This window comes from Jaculus jaculus, chromosome 13 (genome assembly GCF_020740685.1).
Source record: "Jaculus jaculus isolate mJacJac1 chromosome 13, mJacJac1.mat.Y.cur, whole genome shotgun sequence".
In the NCBI taxonomy this organism is placed as follows: domain Eukaryota; kingdom Metazoa; phylum Chordata; class Mammalia; order Rodentia; family Dipodidae; genus Jaculus; species Jaculus jaculus.
The window spans coordinates 18,800,361-18,819,856 of record NC_059114.1 but is presented as its reverse complement, the minus strand read 5'-3'; the positions used below and the strand labels follow the sequence as shown (position 1 = coordinate 18,819,856).

General features: G+C 52.0%; 1 protein-coding gene across 2 annotated transcripts in view; it reads right to left on the bottom strand.

Annotated features, from left to right (window-relative positions):
- The window catches only part of Tesc (tescalcin), a 54,811-nt gene that overhangs the window by 9,042 nt on the left and 26,273 nt on the right, over positions 1–19,496 (bottom strand). Inside the window, exons 3-4 of one of the 2 annotated variants that reach the window (XM_004664150.2) lie at positions 8,595–8,675; positions 1,657–1,796 (exon numbers count right to left, since the gene is read on the bottom strand). In XM_004664150.2, coding sequence (XP_004664207.1) covers positions 1,657–1,796; positions 8,595–8,675 — 221 coding nt within the window. The remainder of the gene's footprint in view (positions 1–1,656; positions 1,797–8,594; positions 8,676–19,496) is intronic. The other variant, XM_004664151.2, reaches the window with a different exon arrangement.

The window sequence follows — 19,496 nt, the reverse complement described above, 5'->3', positions numbered from 1 at the left end:
TTAGTAGTTAAGGCGTTTGCCTGAAAAGCCAAAGGACCAAGGTTCAATTCCCCGGGGCCCACATTAGCCAGATACACAAGGGGCCGCATGTGTCTGGAGTTCGTTTGCAGTGGCTGTAGGCCCTGGCGTGCCCATTCTCTCTCCCTCTCCCTCCCTCTCTCTCTCCCTCTTTTTCTCTGTCAAATAAATAAAAATAAAAAAATATATTTTTTTAAAAAGCACATCTGCCTCACTGGATAAGTTAGAGCTGGCTGGGAAGCAAGGTCCGCCAGCCCTGCTATTCTGTGAGAACAGGTGACAAGACACGACACCGCCATGCAAAGCTCATTGGGTATATCCCAAAATGCCAGGCCACAGGACACGCGGTCCTCACCCCGCTTCCTGTCCAGTCCCAGAACACCCCTGACAGCTCCCCTGTGAAGTAGCTTGAAGCCCCACAGAGGTGAGACGCAGAGTGGCCACTCCCTACCAGTCCCAGCTTTCTCAAGTGCTCTGCCCTAGAACCTACCCAACATCAACAAGTACCCAGTGCCACATAAAGTGCCTCCTGGCCACCCTGTCCTCCTACCCTGACTCCACGAGGTCAGGGCTGCCGAGCCCCATTTCAGAAGCCTGATGTTGGCTCACACAAGTTAAGGCATTTAGCCATGGTCCAGAAATTAGGTTCAGATGCATGTCTATCCAGTGCCCTGACCCTCACCTTGGTCCTCAGAGCAAATGGGACATGGGGGTAGACAGTGGGCGCCTGCCTGATCAGAGTGACAAGGGAGGCCCAAGGGACATCCAGCCCAGTAGTTCCCACCAACCTCCCGTACACACTTCAGAGCTAAACATAGAGAGACGTTTTCCTGGTGATGTGGCTGAGCCCAGGGATTGCAGAGGATGTCGGGAGTCGTGGGAAAGTCCACAGGAGTGAAAGGAGACGTGACTTGGGCCGCGGCTGGGTCCCAGGGCCGCTTTCCAGCCCAGATGGCAACTAAGTGAACTCTGGAAGATCCTCCAGGAGCAGGCTGCTCACAGACCGTGCTCAGGGCTTGCCAGGGAGGAAGGTGTGGAAGACCCAAGCTTTGGGGCTCACTGGCCCTGAGTGAAGGGATGGAGGTGTGACGGAGTCCTCAGCACTACAAGCCTGTGTTCCTACTCAGTGCACTGTGTCCAGGCTCACAGTTCAAGGCCACAGCACTGAGCAGAGAAGCTTGATTAAAACCCAGGTCTGTGAGCTGGAGAGATGGCTGAGCAGCTAATGTGCTGGCAAAGCCAAAGGACCCAAGTTCGATTCCCCAGGACCCACTTAAAGTCAGATGCACAAGGTGGCACATGCACCTGGAGTTCGTTTACTGGAGGCCCTGGAATTCCCATTCTCTCTATCTGCCTCTCTATCACACACACGCACACACACTTAATAAATAAATAAATAAATTGATTAATTGATTTATATATATATATATATTTTAAATCTGGGTCTCTTTAAACCATATTACTCTTTAACTCCCTTCCTGTCCCTAAACACAAGAAACCACTAGACTTGCTTATGAGGAAGTCCACGCAGGTGCAGTGTAGGAGTAGAGACGCAATCAAACATGACCGTTTAGGGACAGATGCTCCCTGGCCCTCCCTCCTGTTGCAAGGGAGCCCCAGGCCAGGGCCGGCGCTCACACCGCAGCTTCTCCTTGCGGCACTGCTCCACCTGCTCCTCTCCCAGGGTGATGTCGATGGGCCGGAAGTAGGACATGATGGTCAGGAAGTCCTCGAAGTTGATCTCGTCAGCCAGGCCACTGGAGCCCTTGCGTAGGTTCCTATGGGAACAGCAGATGGGCGGGCGGGGGGGGGGGGAAACTGCCAATCAACTCACAGTGCCTCTGGTCCTTCTATACCCTTCTCACATTCCAGGCCCATGTTCACCCTTGGGCTCTGGACTCCAGCTCTGTAGTGGCCCGAACCCCAGGCCTCACAGACCTGCCGCGGGAACCAACAGACAACTGGGGGTGAGGACGTGGGGAGGGAAGCATGGGTAGGTTATGGTGCAGACAGATTTGGGGAAACTAAGACACCACACAATCCAGTAACTCATTCAAGATGCAGCTCCTGGGCCACTGTTTCAGGAGTCAAGAGACTACATCCCATGGAGCTGGTGTCTGGTTCTGTGTACCTGTGGACTGAGAGGCTTTTACCTGTTTAAATGGTCGGGGGGAAGTTTATATATATATATGGGGAGAGGGGCGGGGGGAGACCTTGGTGATTAAGGCCTTTGCCTGCAAAACCAAAGGATCCTGATTTGATTTTCCAGGATCCACATAAGCCAGATGCACAAGGGGACACATGCACCTGGAGTTCATTTGCAGTGGCTGGAGGCTTTGGCACACCCATTCATATTCTCTCTCTCTCTTATAAATAAATAAAATATATTTAAAAAATATATATATCAAGGGCTGGAGAGATGGCTCAGCATGTTAAACCTAACAAAGCCTAACAACTAGGTTTGATTCCTCAGGACCCACGTAAAGCCAGATGCACAGAGTGGTGCATGCATATGGAGTTTGTTTGTAGCAGCTGGAGGCCACAGAGTACCCATTCTCTCTCTCTCTCCTCTCTCTCTCTCTCTCTCTCTCTCTGTTTGCAAACAAATAAATAAAAATGTTTTTAAAAACCTCCCCAGATGGCAGGAGTTACTTTACTTAAAAATTTTTAAATCAAATATTCCAGGGCATGTGACAAATTATATTGAACTTAATATCCAGCGCCTGCACAGAAGATGCTAGAAGACAGCCTTGCTGCTCCTTCCCTACAGCTGCCTGCGTGCCATGGAGGCAGAGAGTTGTGAGGGGACACGGGGAGGCAGGGGGAGGAGGGCTGCTAAGACTCACAAGCAGTCACCACGTCACCACCTGGTTTGCAGGCAAAGCTAGCTGACACCCGCTCATCCTGTGGCTCAAAAGTTCACGCCACTGGTGACAGCTGTTGGAGCCAAGAGATCCCTGGACATCTCCCCGCAGCAACAAAGCAGGTTCATCGTGAGCTCCCTGGGCTCTGCCCTTCTCCACCCTCCTGTCTATGATCCTCCCCTGTCCTCCACCCCAGGCATCCCAGCCCTTCCCACCCGCCACCCCACTGCCTGTACAGCCAGTGGCTCCCCTGCTGAACACCTCAGGCTCTGCAGTTCTCACGGTGACCCCCAGCTCCAGCCCGATCTTAACCATCCATTCCAGCCTTAAGCATCCCTGCCTGCGTCACTCTCTTCCTTGGGACACCCAAGGGCCTCTCCTGCCTCTTCAGATATAGCTATACATTCTGATGTCCGCCTTTTGGATACAGCTGTCTGACACCTTGGCCTCCACCCCACAGATGGCTGCGTGCAGGCCCTGTCGGCTTCAGACTATCCCAGTGACGAGGGCACATGATGGCAGACCTCTGCCCCCACCCCGAGAAACAAATGTGCCAACCCTGGGTCTCCCAAGACCTTTATGCAGGCTGCCTGAGGAAGAATTGAACCTCCCACGCATGGTGACTGACAGCCAAGAGACCTGGGGGTCAGGTTGGTTTCTGAAAAATACAATGAAGCCAAGTGTGGTGGTGTGCACCTGTGATCTAAGCACTCGGGAGGCAGAAACAGGAGGACTGCCTCAAGTTCAAAGTCAGCTTGCTCTATGTAGCCAGTTCCAGGCCAGCCAAAGCTACATAGCAATGACTATGTCTCAAAAGCTAAAGTGAGGGCTTAGTGGTTAAGGTGTTTGCCTGCAAAGCCAAAGGACCTGGGTTTGATTCCTCCAGGACCCATGTAAGTCAGTTGCACAAGGTGGGGCATGCATCTGGAGTTCATTTACAGTGGCTACAGGCTCTGGTGATCCATTCTCTCATCTTCCTCTTCCTTTCCTTTCCTTCTTTCCTTCCTTCCTTCCTTCCTTCCTCCCTCTCCTCCTCTCTTCCCTCTTTCTCTTTCTCTCTTTCCCTCTCTCTCTCCCCCTCTTTCTTTCTCCAATAGATAAATATTTTTTAAAGCTAAAGTGAAATAAACAAAATAAATAAAACTATATGGTCAGTCATAGTGGTGCACACCTTTAATCCCTGCACTCAGGAGGCGGAGGTAGGAGGACTGCTGTGAGTTCAAGGCCAGCCTGGTACTAGAGTGAGTTCCAGGCCAGCCTAGGCTAGAATGAGACCCTACCTCAGAAAAGAAAACAAAACCCTATAATGAAACCCACGGGTCATGGGCACACCAGTAGGCACCTGTGAAAGCCACCTCATCACGACCTAAGACATGACCCCGCCCACAGGCGCTTCCTTCTGCCCTGCCCGGCCCCACATGCCCCTCTCCGGCCATAGCCCAGGTTCACAGACATTGTCACCAACCCTGTCATCCTCCACCTAGTACTGACCACAGAATCCAGGTCTCTTCTCCAGCATGAGGGCCAAGTTCACCCTCAGCCAGACCTGCATCAGAGCTTTCTGGAAGCAAGTACACCCGCACACGCCATGCTCACACAGGGTGTCACTACATGCAGACACGCACACTCATATCAGGCACCCACTAGGCTCTGCTCAATCTATCTTCTTTTTTTTTTTTTTTCACCAACATCTGCCTTTCTTATAATTTATTTTATTGATTTAAGACAGAGAAAGAGGCAGAAAGAGAATGGGTGCGCCAGGGCCTTCAGCAGCTGCAAATGAACTCTGAACACACATGCCACCTTGTGCATGTGGCTTATGAAGGTCCTGGGGAATCGAACCTGGGTCCTCTGGCCTTGCAGGCAAGCGCCTTAACAGCTAAGCCATCTCTCCAGCCCTCCTCATCTTTTTGTCAGTGCCTCCATCTCTGAGTCCCAGAAGCCCGTGTTACCTCCTCATCAGGGTTGCATTCCCCCCTCTGTCTGCCCCGGGCCTGGCAGCGTCCATCCTGCCTGAACTTACAGGCCAGGCTCCACACTCTGCCCAGAGCCTTCCCTTGGCTCATTAGAGAGCAAGTTGGGGCAGCAAGCTCCACTCCAGCTAGGCCACTGCCCGGGTGACCTCACTCAGCTCACAGCCACTTGAGTCCTACAGAACTCCCCATTATGACAAATGTGAGAGCTGGCTGTGTGGATCACAGGTCTCGACTGCACCCCCCCGAGCCAGCCCTCCCACTTCCTGGTGGTTCAGAGCCACTTTCTGTCCCCATTCCACCTGGCAGCCTTCATCCAGGCTCATAGACTGCGGTACCCCCTTCCCTGGCTTCTGCCTCTCCATCGCCACCCCATAACCCATAGGCAGCTAGCGTGGCCTGTTCCAAAGTCCAAACCTGGGCTGGAGAGATGGCTCAGGAGTTAAAGGCACTTGCTTGCAAGACCTGATGGCTCAGGGTCAATTCCCCAGTACCCGTGTAAAGCAAGAGGCATGAAATGGCACATTCATCTGAAGTTTGTTTTGGGGTACCCATTCTCATTTCTCTCTCCTGGCAAATAAATTTTTTAAATTTTTGTTTATTTTTATTATTTATTTATTTGAGATCGACAGACAGAGAGAAAGAGGCAGATAGAGACAGAATGGGCGTGCCAGGGCCTCCAGCCACTGCATACAAACTCCAGATGTGTGCGCCCCCTTGCCCCCTTGTGCATCTGGCTAGCGTGGGTCCTGGGGAATAGAGCATTGAACTGGGGTCCTTAGGCTTCACAGGCCAGCACTTAACTGCTAAGCCATCTCTCCAGCCCGCAAATAAATTTAAAAAAAATTTAAAAGTACAAACCTAGTTCACTGACACTCTTACTTTAAAACTTAAAAAAAATATTCTTATTTATTTGCAAGCAGGGAGAGATGGAAGAGAGACAGAGAGAATGGGCATACCAGAGCCTCTAGCCACAACAAATGAACTCCAGATGCATGTGCCACTTTGTGCATCTGACTTTACATGGGTACTGGGGCATCAAATCTGGGTCATTAGGCAAGAGCCTTAACCATTGATCCACCTCTCCAGCCTGACCCTCTTACTTTAAAATCCATCAGTATCTGCCTCTGGGCCAAGGATGATGTGGGGGGGGTCCTCTTGCTGGTCTATGGACATGCCCACCCAGCCTGTGCTCTAGCCGGGCTTCCTCTCTGCCTCCCTCGCTTCCCAGGTGCCACAGGACCTTTGCACAGTCCGCCTGTTAAGCCAGTGTCCTCTGGCTTATCCCACAGGTCCCTGAGGAAAGTTAACTGCATCTGCCAGGACAGCTCAAAGATTCCCTGACTTTCCAGGGGCACTCAAAGCCCCTGACCCGGGGAGGCTTCCCATCCAGTCCAATGTCCCACGGCAGTGCCCCGGGACAGAGCTGGTGGAACGTGCTTGCGGACTCAAGCCCACCATCCAATCTTATCCAAACTCACTGCCACCACACCTGCGCTCCCTCCTTTCCCCTTCTGTCTGCCCCCTACTTCATTGCAAGCTTCATAGTTGTGAGGACATCAGAATCAACAGTGACAAACAACAATGGTTGCACAGACCCCGCTGGCTTAGGACCTACATTTCCTCCCCCCCCCCCCCCCACACACACACCATAGGACCTCAGGTACAGCAAGCCCTGGGCCACCAGTCTGTGGACTCTTTCAACTCAGCACTGGAAATTTGGGGCAGTCTCCCTGGTGACATCTCAGCTCTAGGTGGCTGGAGGCTCCGGCCCCTCCCATCTTCGTGGCCCTGGGCAATGTTCCTAACAAGGGCCAGCCAAGCTCTAGCCTGCGGGTTCAGCACAGCCCTGCAGCAAGCCTGGGAGACGGTGCATGTTTTCTCCATTCCTCCATGAGGAAACTGAGAGGGCTCCAAGATGTCCCCTCTGTCTCACTCCCTCTGAGGACACTGTCACCATGCCATGAGCAGTCCTAGTTACCAGTGAGCTTGTCGGCTAAGTTACTCACCTTGCCTCACTGTGGGAAAATACCTGATGTAGGGCTGGAGAGATGGCTTAGCAGTTAAGGCACTTGCCTGGGAAGTCTAAGGACTCAGGTTCAAGTCCGGAGTATCCACGTAAGCCAGATGCAGAAGGAGGTGGTTCATGGGTCTGGAGTTCGTCTGCAAGGGCTGGAGGCCCTGGTGTGCTCATTCTCTTTCTATCTCTATTTGCCTCCCCCCCCCCCACTTTCTTTCTCAACTAAATAAATAAAATATGCTTTAAAAAGTACCCAGGGGCTGGAGAGATGGCTGAGTGGGTGAGGTGCTTGCCTGTGAAGCCTAAGAATGCATGTTCCAATCTTAGGTCCCACTAGCCAATCGCAAGTGTGCAATGTCGCGCATGCACACAAGGGGGCGCACACATCTGGAGTTCATTCACAGCGGCTGAAAGAGGCCCATTCTCTCTCAAAAAAAATTTTTTTTAATTAAAAAATAAATAAAAAATACCCAACGTTAACAGCTTATGAGAGGGAAGGTTTATTTCAGCTAATGATTTCAGAGGTCTCAGTCCATGGCTGTCTGATTCCATTGCTTTGAGGCCCACGAAAGGGCAAGCACATCATAGCCAAATGGTGTGGCAAACAAAAGCTCCTCACCAGGCAGCCTGGAAACAGAGAACGACAGGAAGGAGCCAGGGACAAGGTATACCCGTCAAGGACACTGGATCCCCCAGTGACCCAGCTCCTCCAACTAGGACGCTTAGCACCACCATCAAATTATGAACCCATCATGCTGGGAGAGGTGGCGCACACCTATAATCCCAGCACTCAGGAAGCAGAGGTAGGAGGATCGCTGAGAGTTTGAGGCCAGATTGAGACTACATAGTGAATTCTATCAACCTTTGCTAGAATGAGACCCTTCCTGCCTCAAACTCCTCCCCCCGTCATAAAGAATTTATGGTCCCATCAGTGGATTGACTATTGATGTCAAAAAACCAACAAGCTAGGCTGGAGAGATGGCTTAGCGGTTAAGTGTTTGCCTGTGAAGCCTAAGGACCCTGGTTTGAGGCTCGATTCCCCAGGACCCACGTTAGCCAGATGCACAAGGGGGTGCACGCGTCTGGAGTTCATTTGCAGTGGCTGGAGGTCCTGGCACGTCCATTCTCTCTCTCTCTCTCTCTGCCTGTCGCTCTCAAATAAATAAATAAAAATAAACAAAATTTTTTTTTAAAAAAACCCAACAAGCTGACAACAATACCACCAGCTGGGGGCCAGATCTTCACCACCCAAGCCTCTGGAGCAGGTTACTTCCTATCTGAATTCTAAGGGCAGCAGAGCCTCCTCCAGGCCAGCCTATGATAAGAAACTGACCACAGCTGAGTATGAGTCCTCAGACCCCAGATCATTGGTACTTGGGTTCCTGACCCTCAGAAACTGAGGTCATGAATGCCAGGCCTGGGGCTGGGCATGGCTGCCCGTGGGAAAGCACCTGCTTAGCACATCTGAAGCCCTGGCTTCCACTCTCAGCCACACATAAAACAAAAAACACTTGCTGTATCTGGACTGACTTGTTATACAGTCAGAGATGACCATGACAGAGGCCTGGAGAGCCCACAGGGGACGCCAAAGCCACAACGCAGAACCATAAGACCCCAAATCCTGCTTGGCCCCAGGCTTCACACCAGCATACACGATAAGGCTAAGAAGTCAGAGGACCAAGTGGCCTGCTCTCAGCCACCTCCAGAAAAGGGGCCCACCTGTTGTCGAAGAAGGCACGGACAATTTTGGATCGGATCGGGTTGAGCTCCAGGTCAGGGACGTTGTTGAAGTTCTCTTTGCTGCTCTCCAAGAACCGCGGGAAAGAAGGACACGAGAGAGGCGTCAGTGGTGCTGGCATCACACACCATGGGAAGAGTCAAGAGAGGGGCTGGAGAGAGGGCTTAGTGGTTAAGGCCTTTGCCTGCAAAGCCAAAGGATCCCAGTTCGATTCCCCAGGACCCACGTTAGCCAGATGCACAAAGGGGCGCATGTATCTGGAGTTTGCAGTGGCTGGAGGCCCTGGTGCACCCATTCTCTCTACCTCTCTCTCTCTCTCTCTCCTCTCTTTCTGCCTCTTTCTCTCTCAAATAAATAAATAATAAAATATATTTGAAAAAAGTCAAGAGAGGCGAAATGCGCCCCCTTTCTGCACCCCCTTGTCTCATCTGCAGGGTGTGGTGGCAATGAGGACTTGGGGACTCAAGGCAACTTGAGGAATGAGAAATGGGGTGAACATTCATCCTTAGAGAGCTGTGGAGATGGGAATTGCTGCACAGGGGAGAAAGCCCAGCATTGGATGCTTTTGTTTTTCCAGGGCTCCCAGCAACAGAAATGCCAGCATGGAGTTTCAGATAACAGCCTGGGAGGTCCTCAGAGGGCCTGGCATTGTCTTCTGACCCCAATATCCACCCTAGTATGCGATGAAGACAAGTGAGTACCTGCCCATGGAACAACCCAGGGACTGCCACCTGCTAAGTGAATAGCTAACCGTGATCCTCCCACAAGCTGGGAAAGGGTCTGAGCACCACCACCTGCCGCAGCGGGATGACACCTAAAGAGCGACCCTCACGGAACCATGCCAGCCATAAAGTCATGCCCCGACTTCTTTTATGTGGTATGCGCAGAACAGGCCTGGCTACTGGGGCAAAAAGCAGAAGAGTGTTGCCCTGGGGCTGGGGAAGCCCAGTGGGGGGACAGCCAAGGACCCAGGTTCCATCTGGGGACGTCCAGTGGAGGGTCAGCTAAGAACACAGGTTCCGTCTGGTTACTGGTAACGTTCTGAAATTGTTCAAGGCGCAGATACCCGACTCTGTAGGAATACTGGAATACAGGAATACTGACGGACACTGAAATGTATATTTTAACGAATGAGCTGTATGTTTGTGAATTCTATTACAGTAAAAAGGTTTTAAAAATTAGAAACACAGCACAGCTATGGTTTTGGGCAATAAGGCAGGCGCCTCTCTTGCCTACCTGCCTGCCTTCCCTCTCTACAAGAGCTACAAGCTCTTCTCAGACTTTACTCTGGCTTCCCTTTTGTCTCTCTTCCAAGGATGCCCACAACCTTGACCTTGGGAAGGACACAGTAGCCCTAGGAACAAGGCAGCACCCACAGGAGGGGAGAGGTAAGGGTCAGCTGAGTTAAAAGGACTGTATTCAGGAGAGGGAGAGGACAAGTGACATTCATCAGAACTCTAAACCAGATCAACCAGGTGCTGGGGTGCTGGGACATTCTCCACTGTTTGAGTTGAGTCCCTTGTCCTGTCCAGCCTTCAGGGGCCTTCCGGCATCCCCAGCACCACAGGACCAGTGGTGACTGGTCTTTCCTGTTCTCTCCACTCCTGAGCCGCCTCCCCCCCACCCCATGTGGCTGGGCTTCTGGTGGCATGTGGCCAAGCAGGAGCCAGTGCCCCGTCACAGCCACACTTTAGATTCCTAGGAGCCCAGTTTAGAGAAGGCACACACACTTGAGACAATTGGCCCAGGGCGATGGGTGACCACCATGTAGCCATAAAAAGTAGTAAGTAGCCAGAGCGATGGTTAAGCTGTTAAGCCATTAAGCCAAGGTCTGCTCCTCAGAAAATGGGGATCTCCCAGAGGCACTGTGCAGTTGATAGGAGATAAGGCCACGAAAGTCCTTAGCGCCCCATCAGTGGGGGCTCCCTGGCTCGGGGACTGAGCGCATGGGGCTCTGTCCTCAAAGCCTTGCCCCAGCAGTGGCACAGGTGACCAGCCTGCTGAGGGCCGGGGACGCCGCTCTGTCAGGAGCATGCTTGCCTCAATGCATGAAGCTCAGGGTTCAATCCCCGGCACCCCATTAACCAGACGTGACAACTCATTCCTCTAATCCTAGCTACTTGGGAGGCTGAGAGGAGGATCATGAGTTAGAGGCCAACCTGGGTAACTTAGAGAGACTCTGTTTTGAAAAATAGAGAAAGGGGGGCTGGAGAGATGGTTTAGTGGTTAAGGCACTTGCCTGTGAAACCTAAGGACCCAGGTTTGATTCCCCAGTACCCATGTAAACCAGATGCAAATGGTGGCACGTGCATCTGGAATTCAGATGCCCTGGTGCACCCATTCTCTTTATCTACCTTTCTATCTCCAAAATAAATAAAAATAAAATATTTTAAAAGTATTAAGTTAGGGGCTGGAAAGACAGCTTAGAGTTTAAGGTGCTTGCCTGCAAAGCCAAAGGACCCAGGTTTGATTCTCCAGAACCCACATAAGTCAGATTCATAAGGGGTGCATGCTTCTGGAGTTCGTTTGCAGTGGCTGGAGGCCCTGGTGAGCCCATATCCTCCCTCCCTCTCTCTCTCTTTTGCTCTCTCTCAAATAAATACAAAAATATTCAATGTAATAAGTCAGGAGAGAAAGGGCGTAAATGGAATGGAACAAAGTGAGCGCATTGGTGGGTGCCTGTGGGATTGGCTACTGGGAAGGCTGGGGCGGGAGGATGACTCTAGTCCAGGACTTTGAGGCCAGCCTGGGCTACATAGTGAGACCCTGTCCAAAAGCAAAACATAAGGATGGGAACAGATTCACACTGGAACACAAATCTCAAAACCATCACACTAAGCGACAGAGCCATACACCCAAAGCCACGCACTCTATAATCCCTTCTATGAGAGGCGGTCAGAAGGGGGCAGGTCCACTGAGAGTAACTGGTTTCCAGGGCCCAGACAGTGGGGGAGGGTGGGGTTCCTTCCAGAGATGCTCAAAATGATAGTACACTGTGGGTGGTCAATTATATACTATGTGAATTATAGCTCCACAGAGCTATTAAGATCTTTCCCCTAAGCTGGGGGAGACAGCTTGATCTGCAAAGTGTTTGCCTGGCTTCAACCCCACCACGCCCCCCAGAATGCACGTCAGTGCCCGTGGGGTGGCATACTCCTGTAATCTTAGTGCTGAGGAGGTAGAGATGAGAGGATCCCTGGAGCTCACTGGCCAGCCAATCTAGCCTAATTGGTGAGCTGTAGGACAGGAAGAGACCTTGTCTCCAAAGGAGGTGGATGGCATTCCTGAGGATGACATCTGACATTGTCGTCCTACGGCCTTCACAGACATGCACGCCCACATACATGCACATGTGCACACACATGCCAAGCAAACTTTCCTCTAAACTCGTTAATAAAAAAATGAAGAGAGTCCCTACACCTTTACTACTGATGTAGAGCCTCCACAGTTAAGAGTCAGGATAATGGTTAACTACTCTTACAATGGGTGACCAGGAGGAGGTTACCCCGAGGGGGCTTCCAGGCTGGGAAAGCTGGGCTCTGCTCCTGGCACAGGGCCTGGGTGACCCCGTACAGGAAAGTTCCGTCTGATCCCTATTCAGCTCTCCCTGTGCTAGGACATCACATGTTTTCCCTCCCCGCACAGTGGCCACTGGCCATCTCCAGAGGAAGCAACAGAAACTAGAGCCCCACTTGGAAGGAGTAGTCGAGGTTACCAGGGGAGACAATCAGATTCTGTAACACTGTGGTCAGATGGCAGTAGCCTCAGGTCACTTTGGCTGTGTAAATGGCCACGGCCTACACCGCGTGCTTTATCTGAGCAGAGCTGACAAGGGCTGGTAGTCGCTGATGTAACAGGTGTGGGACAGAGAGGGTGGGCGGCTGGCCAGGCTCACCCAGCCAAGCAGCGCAGAGCCACCCTGGAAGCCCAGCGGAGTAAAGTCACGCTCCACCCCAACACGGCTCTGTTCTGCTCTCCCTGGATGAACAAGGTCTGCTTTGCAAAGTCCAGGCCCTTGACCAAGAGAGGGACCCTGGGGAGATGGAGGGAATTTAGGGAAATAGAAAAGCGGCCGATGCTATGCAGGTAGGTGACACATGAGCCCAGGTCTTGCCTGTGGCTAAGCTTCCTGGGCCTCAGTTTACCACCTGAGGTGGGCACAGCAGTTGAGCAGCAGAGGGCATGGCTCTAGAACCAGCCTGGGGTCCTGGCCAACTCTGCTATGCTGCCTACGACTAAGAGCCTTGCTTTCTCCTCCTCAGAAAATGGGGGTCTCCCAGAGACACTGTGCAGTTGATAGGAGATAAGGCCAAGAAAGTCATTAGCGCCCCATCAGTGGGGGCTCCCTGGCTTGGGGACTGAGCGCATGGGGCTCTGTCCTCAAAGCCTTGCCCCAGCAGTGGCACAGGTGACCAGCCTGCTGAGGGCCGGGGACGCCGCTCTGTCAGGAGCATGCTTGCCTCAATGCATGAAGCTCGGGGTTCAATCCCCGGCACCCCATTAACTAGACGTGACAACTCATTCCTCTAATCCCAGCTACTTGGGAGGCTGAGAAGAATATCATGAGTTAGAGGCCAGCCTGTCTTAAAAAATAAAGAAAGGGCGGGTGGGGGGGGCGGTGCTGAAGAGATGGCTTAGTGATTAAGGCTCTTGCCTGCAAAGCCTAAGGACCCAGGTTTGATTCCCCAGTACCCATGTAAACCAGATGTAAATGGTGCTGCATGTATCTGGAGTTCGTTTGCAGCAGCTAGAAACCCTGGCATGCACATTCATTCTCTCTCTCTCTCTGCCTATTTTTCTCATAAACAAACATCTTTTTAAAAAAATAGAGAGGAGCTGGGTGTGGTGGCACACGCCTTTAATCCCAGCACTAGGGAGGCAGAGGTAGGAGGATCGCCGTGAGTTCAAGGCCACCCTGAGACCACATAGTGAATTCCAGGTCAGCCTGGACTAGAGTGAGACCTTACCTCAGGGAAAAAAAATAGAGAAGGGACTGGAGAGATTGCTTAGCAGTTAAGGTGCTTGCCTGCAAAGCCTAGGGAGTCATGTTTGACTCTCCAGGTCCCACATAAGCCAGACGTACAAAGTGATGCAAGGGCACGAGTCACACAAACACCCAGGGGAGCACACATTTGGGATTCGATTGCAATGGCTGAGGCCCTGGTGCGCCAATTCTCTCTCTTTCTCTCTTCTTTCTCTTGCATAAACAAAGTTCAATCTGTTGGGCTTGCCTGAAAAAAAAATATTTAAAAAACCAGGGCTGGAGAGATGGCTTAGCAGTTAAGGCATTTGCCTTTGGAACCTAAGGACCCAGGTCTGAGTCCCCAGGACTCATGTAAGCCAGAAGCACATGGTGGTGCATGTGTCTGGAGTTCGTTTGCAGTAGCTAAGGCCCTGGTGTGCCAGTTCAGATTCCCTCCCTCCCTCTCTCTCTCTCTCTCTCTCTCTCTCTCAACTAACTAAATAAAAATACAATATTTATTTTTTATTTTATTTTATTATTTTGGTTTTTCGAGGTAGGGTCTCACTCTAGCCCAGGCTGACCTGGAATTTACTATGTAGTCTCAGGCTGTCTTTGAACTCACAGGGATCCTCCTACCTCTGCCTCTCAAGTGCTGGGATTAAAGGCGTACACCACCACCCCCGGCTTAAAAATAAATTTTAAAAGAGAGAAAGAGCCGGGAGACAGAGGTAAGAGGATCACTGTGAGTTCGAGGCCACCCTGAGACTGCATAGTAAATTCCAGGTCAGCCTGGGCTAGAGTGAGACCCTACTTTGAAAAACCAAAAAAAAAAAAAAAAAAGAGAGAGAGAGAGAGAGGGCTGGGAGCGTGTTTCCATGGTGAAGCCCTTGTCTGGATGCACGGGGTTCAGGCCGCACAGGGAAGGGCAGAGAGAGAGCATTGGTGGGGGAGAGGAAGAAGGTAGAAAGGGGATCGTTTCCTGTTAAGCTACTCAGGTATGATATGGAGGCCCATTCTAGCTGTTCGCAGAAGTAAGGTCTGTCTACCTGGAACTGGGGTTCCCTGCCACCTGCCACAGGGCACCGGCCAGAGCTGGGCCAGCCTAAGTGGAGTTGAGCGCCCCACTAACAGTGGTTTCGGTCCGGCTGCCTTGCCTCCGGCTCCCACCAGGCTGGTTCAACCGGCTTGCCTCCGGGTGATTCAGCCATGGGAAGGATGGCTCTGCTCCACCTCAAGGGCTGGGCTGGCACTTGGTACACAGCTGACCCAGCGATAAGCAGGGGCTCCACCGGGCAGCCCCCTCCATACTTCCTCCAGGGGATCTTGAGGCGAGTGGGGGGGGGGGTTTGAAAACGTCCCTCTCAAGTCTCCCAGTGCCCAGCTGTGCTGCTCCTTTGAGGCTTCATTGTCACACCTAGGCGTGGTGACAGTGATGCTGAACCACTTTTCTCTGGCAAGAACTCGGGGCCCAGACAGGCCAAGTGGCTAAGCCGTGACCTCACGGCTAGCTAGCAGAGAGCTAGCGGAACTCTGACCATCCTGGGAGCTCCTCCCCTCACTACTTCCTTCCCAATTTGGTGCATGAGAGAGACAAGAGTCCCCCACGGGCTCCTGTTCCCGCCTGAGGCCTCACGAGAACCCACAGATTGGGCAAGACAAGTCTAACCCACAAGGGTTAAAACAAGACAGAAATAGTACCAGGCCTGGGCTGGCCGCGTCTGCAAGCCCCACGCTGTGGACTAGTTTCCAGTGGCTTCCAAGGCCCGTCTCAGTTGCCCGTGGACCCTGGAGCAGAGCCTGCAGTGGGCCCCACATCCATCCCGGCTGTCCAAACTCCCCCATCCAGTGAGGCCACCTTCCTCCCTCCACTGGGCGGCCCACCCAGCTCTGTACAGTCTTCTTCCTAGCACTCCCCGTTCAGCATTTCTCACACTGGGGAAACTGAGGCCCCAGGGGGACTCCTCAAGGAGGGGACTGTGTCTCACAAAGCATGTCTTCCCAGGTAACGCAAAGGGGTTCCTATGAGGACAGCGCCTCCAGTGAGGACAGGGGAGGGGCTGTGGGGTGACTGCCATGGGCAGAGGAAGAAATGGGGTACCCCTCAGACTCCTGGAGGGAGGGACAGGGAGCTTCCTGACAGATCAGAAGCGGGAGAAACTGAGAGAGCGATAAACCCGGGACAGCCCCAGAAGATCTGGCAGTGGAAACAGGCACTTTTGATCATTGTGGCCTAAAGGGACATCTAGGCGGGATGACGGCCTGGCTCGGGACACGTTGACTATGGTGTCTATTTGGGTCTTCAAGCAAGTGGGCAGACACTACGTGAGGTGGCCTGGGGAGGATCTGGTCAGAGACTTAGCACCCAGGCCACGAACGCATTCTCTGCCGAGAACGGGTCTGGTGGTGGTCACGATGTCCCTGTGAGATCTTGCCCCGTTTCTGCCACGCGGGCTGGCCCAGCTACTTCTGACCTTCTGCCTGCACACCTGCTGTCCCTTTGGTCTGCACACCCGACCCTCTTCCTGTCACAAGCCAGCTCCTTCTGTCTCATCCCGAATGTGGCTTCCTCTGGAGCATTTTTTCCCCCTGACTACTGAAGCCAAGGCCCCGATCCCCGCTTTGGTCCCAAGGGACACCACCTTTCCCACCTTAATCTCACTTGCTCTCCATATACAATGGCTTTTCATGCATGTTGGAACCTGCCAGGGAAGTCCCTGGCCACTGGCTGTAAGCAAGGACTGTGTTAGGAGAAAACGTCAGCAAGACAGCACTTGGTGTGGTTGACAGGCCCGCCAAGCACAGCATCGATGCCAAGAGCCCAGGGAAGCTGCCTGGGGCTCAGGGACACTCTGGGGCCTGCTCAGTCCTTACTCAAAGTACTGCCTCTGCCCCAAACTTGCCAACACACACACACACACACACACACACACACATGTATACATGTGTATACACACACATATGTACATGTATATATATGCATATATATACATGTATACGTATATATACATATATATACACATACGTACACATATATACATATATACCAAGCCACCCCCACTTATTGCCCTTTCTGGGCAGTTTTACAGTGGCTATAGGTTTAATTTCCTTTTATTTCTTTTTTTTTTTTTTAATGTTCAGAAAGATTTCACTACAGTTTAAGGCTTTAGGAGGAAGAAGAGAAGGGAGCTGAGACCTTATTGCAGTCAGGTTCTCATTGCTTGCAGAAATCACCCAACATAGAGCAGCTTGTGGGTAAAAGAAAGGGGAGGTATTTTGGTTTACAGGCTCGAGGGGAAGCTCCATGCTGGCAGAGAGAAACGATGGCATGAGCAGAGGGTGGACATCGGGCCAACATTGGATGGACAATAGCAACAGGAGAGTATGCCAAACACTGGCAAGGGGAAACTGGCTATAACACCCATAAGCCCGCCCCCAACAATACACCGCCTCCAGGAGGCCTTAATTCCCAAATCTCCATCATCTGGGAACCAGCATTCAGAACACCTAAGTTTATGGGGGACACCTGAATCAAACCACCACAGGCCTAGAACACAAGAGAAGGAAGCCAGGTGGAGCTCCTGCCCAGGGAGGTAAGAGGGGGTTTGAGAAGCCCCCAGGGTTTCCTTTTCAAACAAATGTGGGACTCTATAGCTGAATCTTGGAGAGAGACTCACAGGGTTTATTATACCTTCGTCAGGAGCCCCTGGCAGGGCCTCCAGAGCCACCTTCCCCACAGGTGAGACATAAGAAGCCCAGGGACCAGTTCTTGCCTCCCCCAGCCCTGCTGTGTGAGCACAACCTTCCAGCCTCAGCTTCTTCATCTGTAGAATGGGGTCAAGGGTGTGGATTCCAGAGGTTTTGCAGGCCTGAACTCTGGCACACTGCCCTCAGACCCCAGCACCTGGACCTCCCGTCTCTGTGCACAGCTCCACTCTAAATTCCATTGGAAACAAAGCAATGACAGACTTGATACAACCAAGGGGAGCCCCAGGCAGGACCCAGGGGCAGGGCCTTTCGCTGACACCCCATCTGTCCACGGAAACGGTGGCTACACACTTAGATGGACAGACAGTCCCATGCCGTCGCCGTCACTGGGGCTGCCCTTATCACAGGGACCGCACCACACTTGAGGGCCTGGTGGATCTAAAAATACTTCTGTGGCATGGTTCTATCTGATAAGTTTGGGGGTGGGGGGTGCTATGATGTTTGAAGCATTCCAGAAGTCTATTTCTAGGCACTGCCAGAGAGCATCAGAAATTACAATTTGCCCAACTAGAGAAGACATGTCAGAAATCACATTGTCTTTTCTTCCTCATCTAAGATTATGTCCATTTATTTTATTTTTGTTTTTTTTCAAGATAGAGTTTCACTCTAGCCCAGGCTAATGTGGAATTTCACTATGTAGTCTCAGGCTGGCATCAAACTTAGGACGATCTTCCTACCTCTGCCTCCCCAGTGCTGCGATTAAAGGGGCGCACCACCACGCCTGGCTTATGCCCTGTTAATAGGTTGGCATGCACAGGGTCCTGCAACACAGGACAGCTTCACAGGACAGGGGAGGGCCAACTGCATCACTGGGGTGCAAGCATGTTCCAGAGACTTTTTCTCTCCCTTTTTGAGGTAGGATCTTGCAATACAGCCAAAGCTGACCTCAAACTTGAGATCCTCCTGCCTCAGCTTTCTCCACACCGGACTTACAGGCTGAGCCACTATTCCCAGCACCAGTTCGTTAAGCTTCCAAATGCATTATATTCACAAGTGTCGTATTGAATCCTTACAAGCCACAGAGGATACTTTTAAGGGGTCTCTAATCTGTAACGACATGGACGCTTCCATGTCTGAAGCCCCAACGTGACCCCAAGATTCCTGAATAGCTTCCCAGATGCACCAAGGATCAGAGAGGCTACAAGCCCTACCCAAGGCTTCACAGGAAGCCCCCAATAAAGTGAGGCTACATGAACATACCCAGATCCCAGCCCAGTCCTCTGCCAGGGAGTCCCAACTGCCCTGTGAACCCCCTCCAGGCTCTGAGGTGCACGGGGATTAGGCAAAACACTTCCGGGAGTTTGGGAGGAGGTCCTTCCTACAGGACTTTGTATAATAGGTCCTGTTACAGCTGGTTCAAGCCTCGCAGCTGACTCCAGGGCTCTGGGACCACAGGTGGCAGTGATGGGCCTTATAAACACACCTCCACCTACCCAGGGGCTCAGCTGGGAGACAAAAGTCCCCAAGGAAACTCAGATGTCAAGGTAACCTCTGCGGCTCCCACACAGCAAAATGTCAGCACAGTGTATGCACCCCAGCACCTCCACTTAGGAGCTGTGTGACCCCGAGGTCCCACACAGCCTGAGCCTTCCTTCCCCGTCTGTCCAGTAGACACCAGAAGTGTTTGTGACAGCTTGCTGCCAGGGTGCTCTGCAGGACTGAGGAACAAGCGTCCAGCAGGCAGAATATCACACAGCCCAAGTGACAGCGGGTTACAACTGCTGACGGCCTGGGCACCAGGATGGCATCCCTCTGAGAGAGGCATCTTCACGAACTGGGCATCCTTAGCCAAAAAAAAAAAAAATCTAACATCTGAGATTTTTGGAGCACTGACTTAAAGTCACAAGTGGAAAAAAAAAAAAATATCCCATGCCATGAAACCTACTCCCTACACAAAGCAACTCAAATGTATCATACATTTTTATTGTGTGAAGGATATCAAACACAAATAGGGGTATGAGACACACATGACACATGAAATGTAAGTGAATTTCATGTGCAGACGTGGGCTACATCCCTGAGGGTGTCAAAGATTCCAAACTCCAAAGACATCTGAAAATGGAAGCCCTTGTGGTCCCCACGCATTTTGGAAAGGGACACCTATCCCTGTACAAGGCCTCAGGTGTGCCACACTTCCTGGTTTGAATGAGCTTGG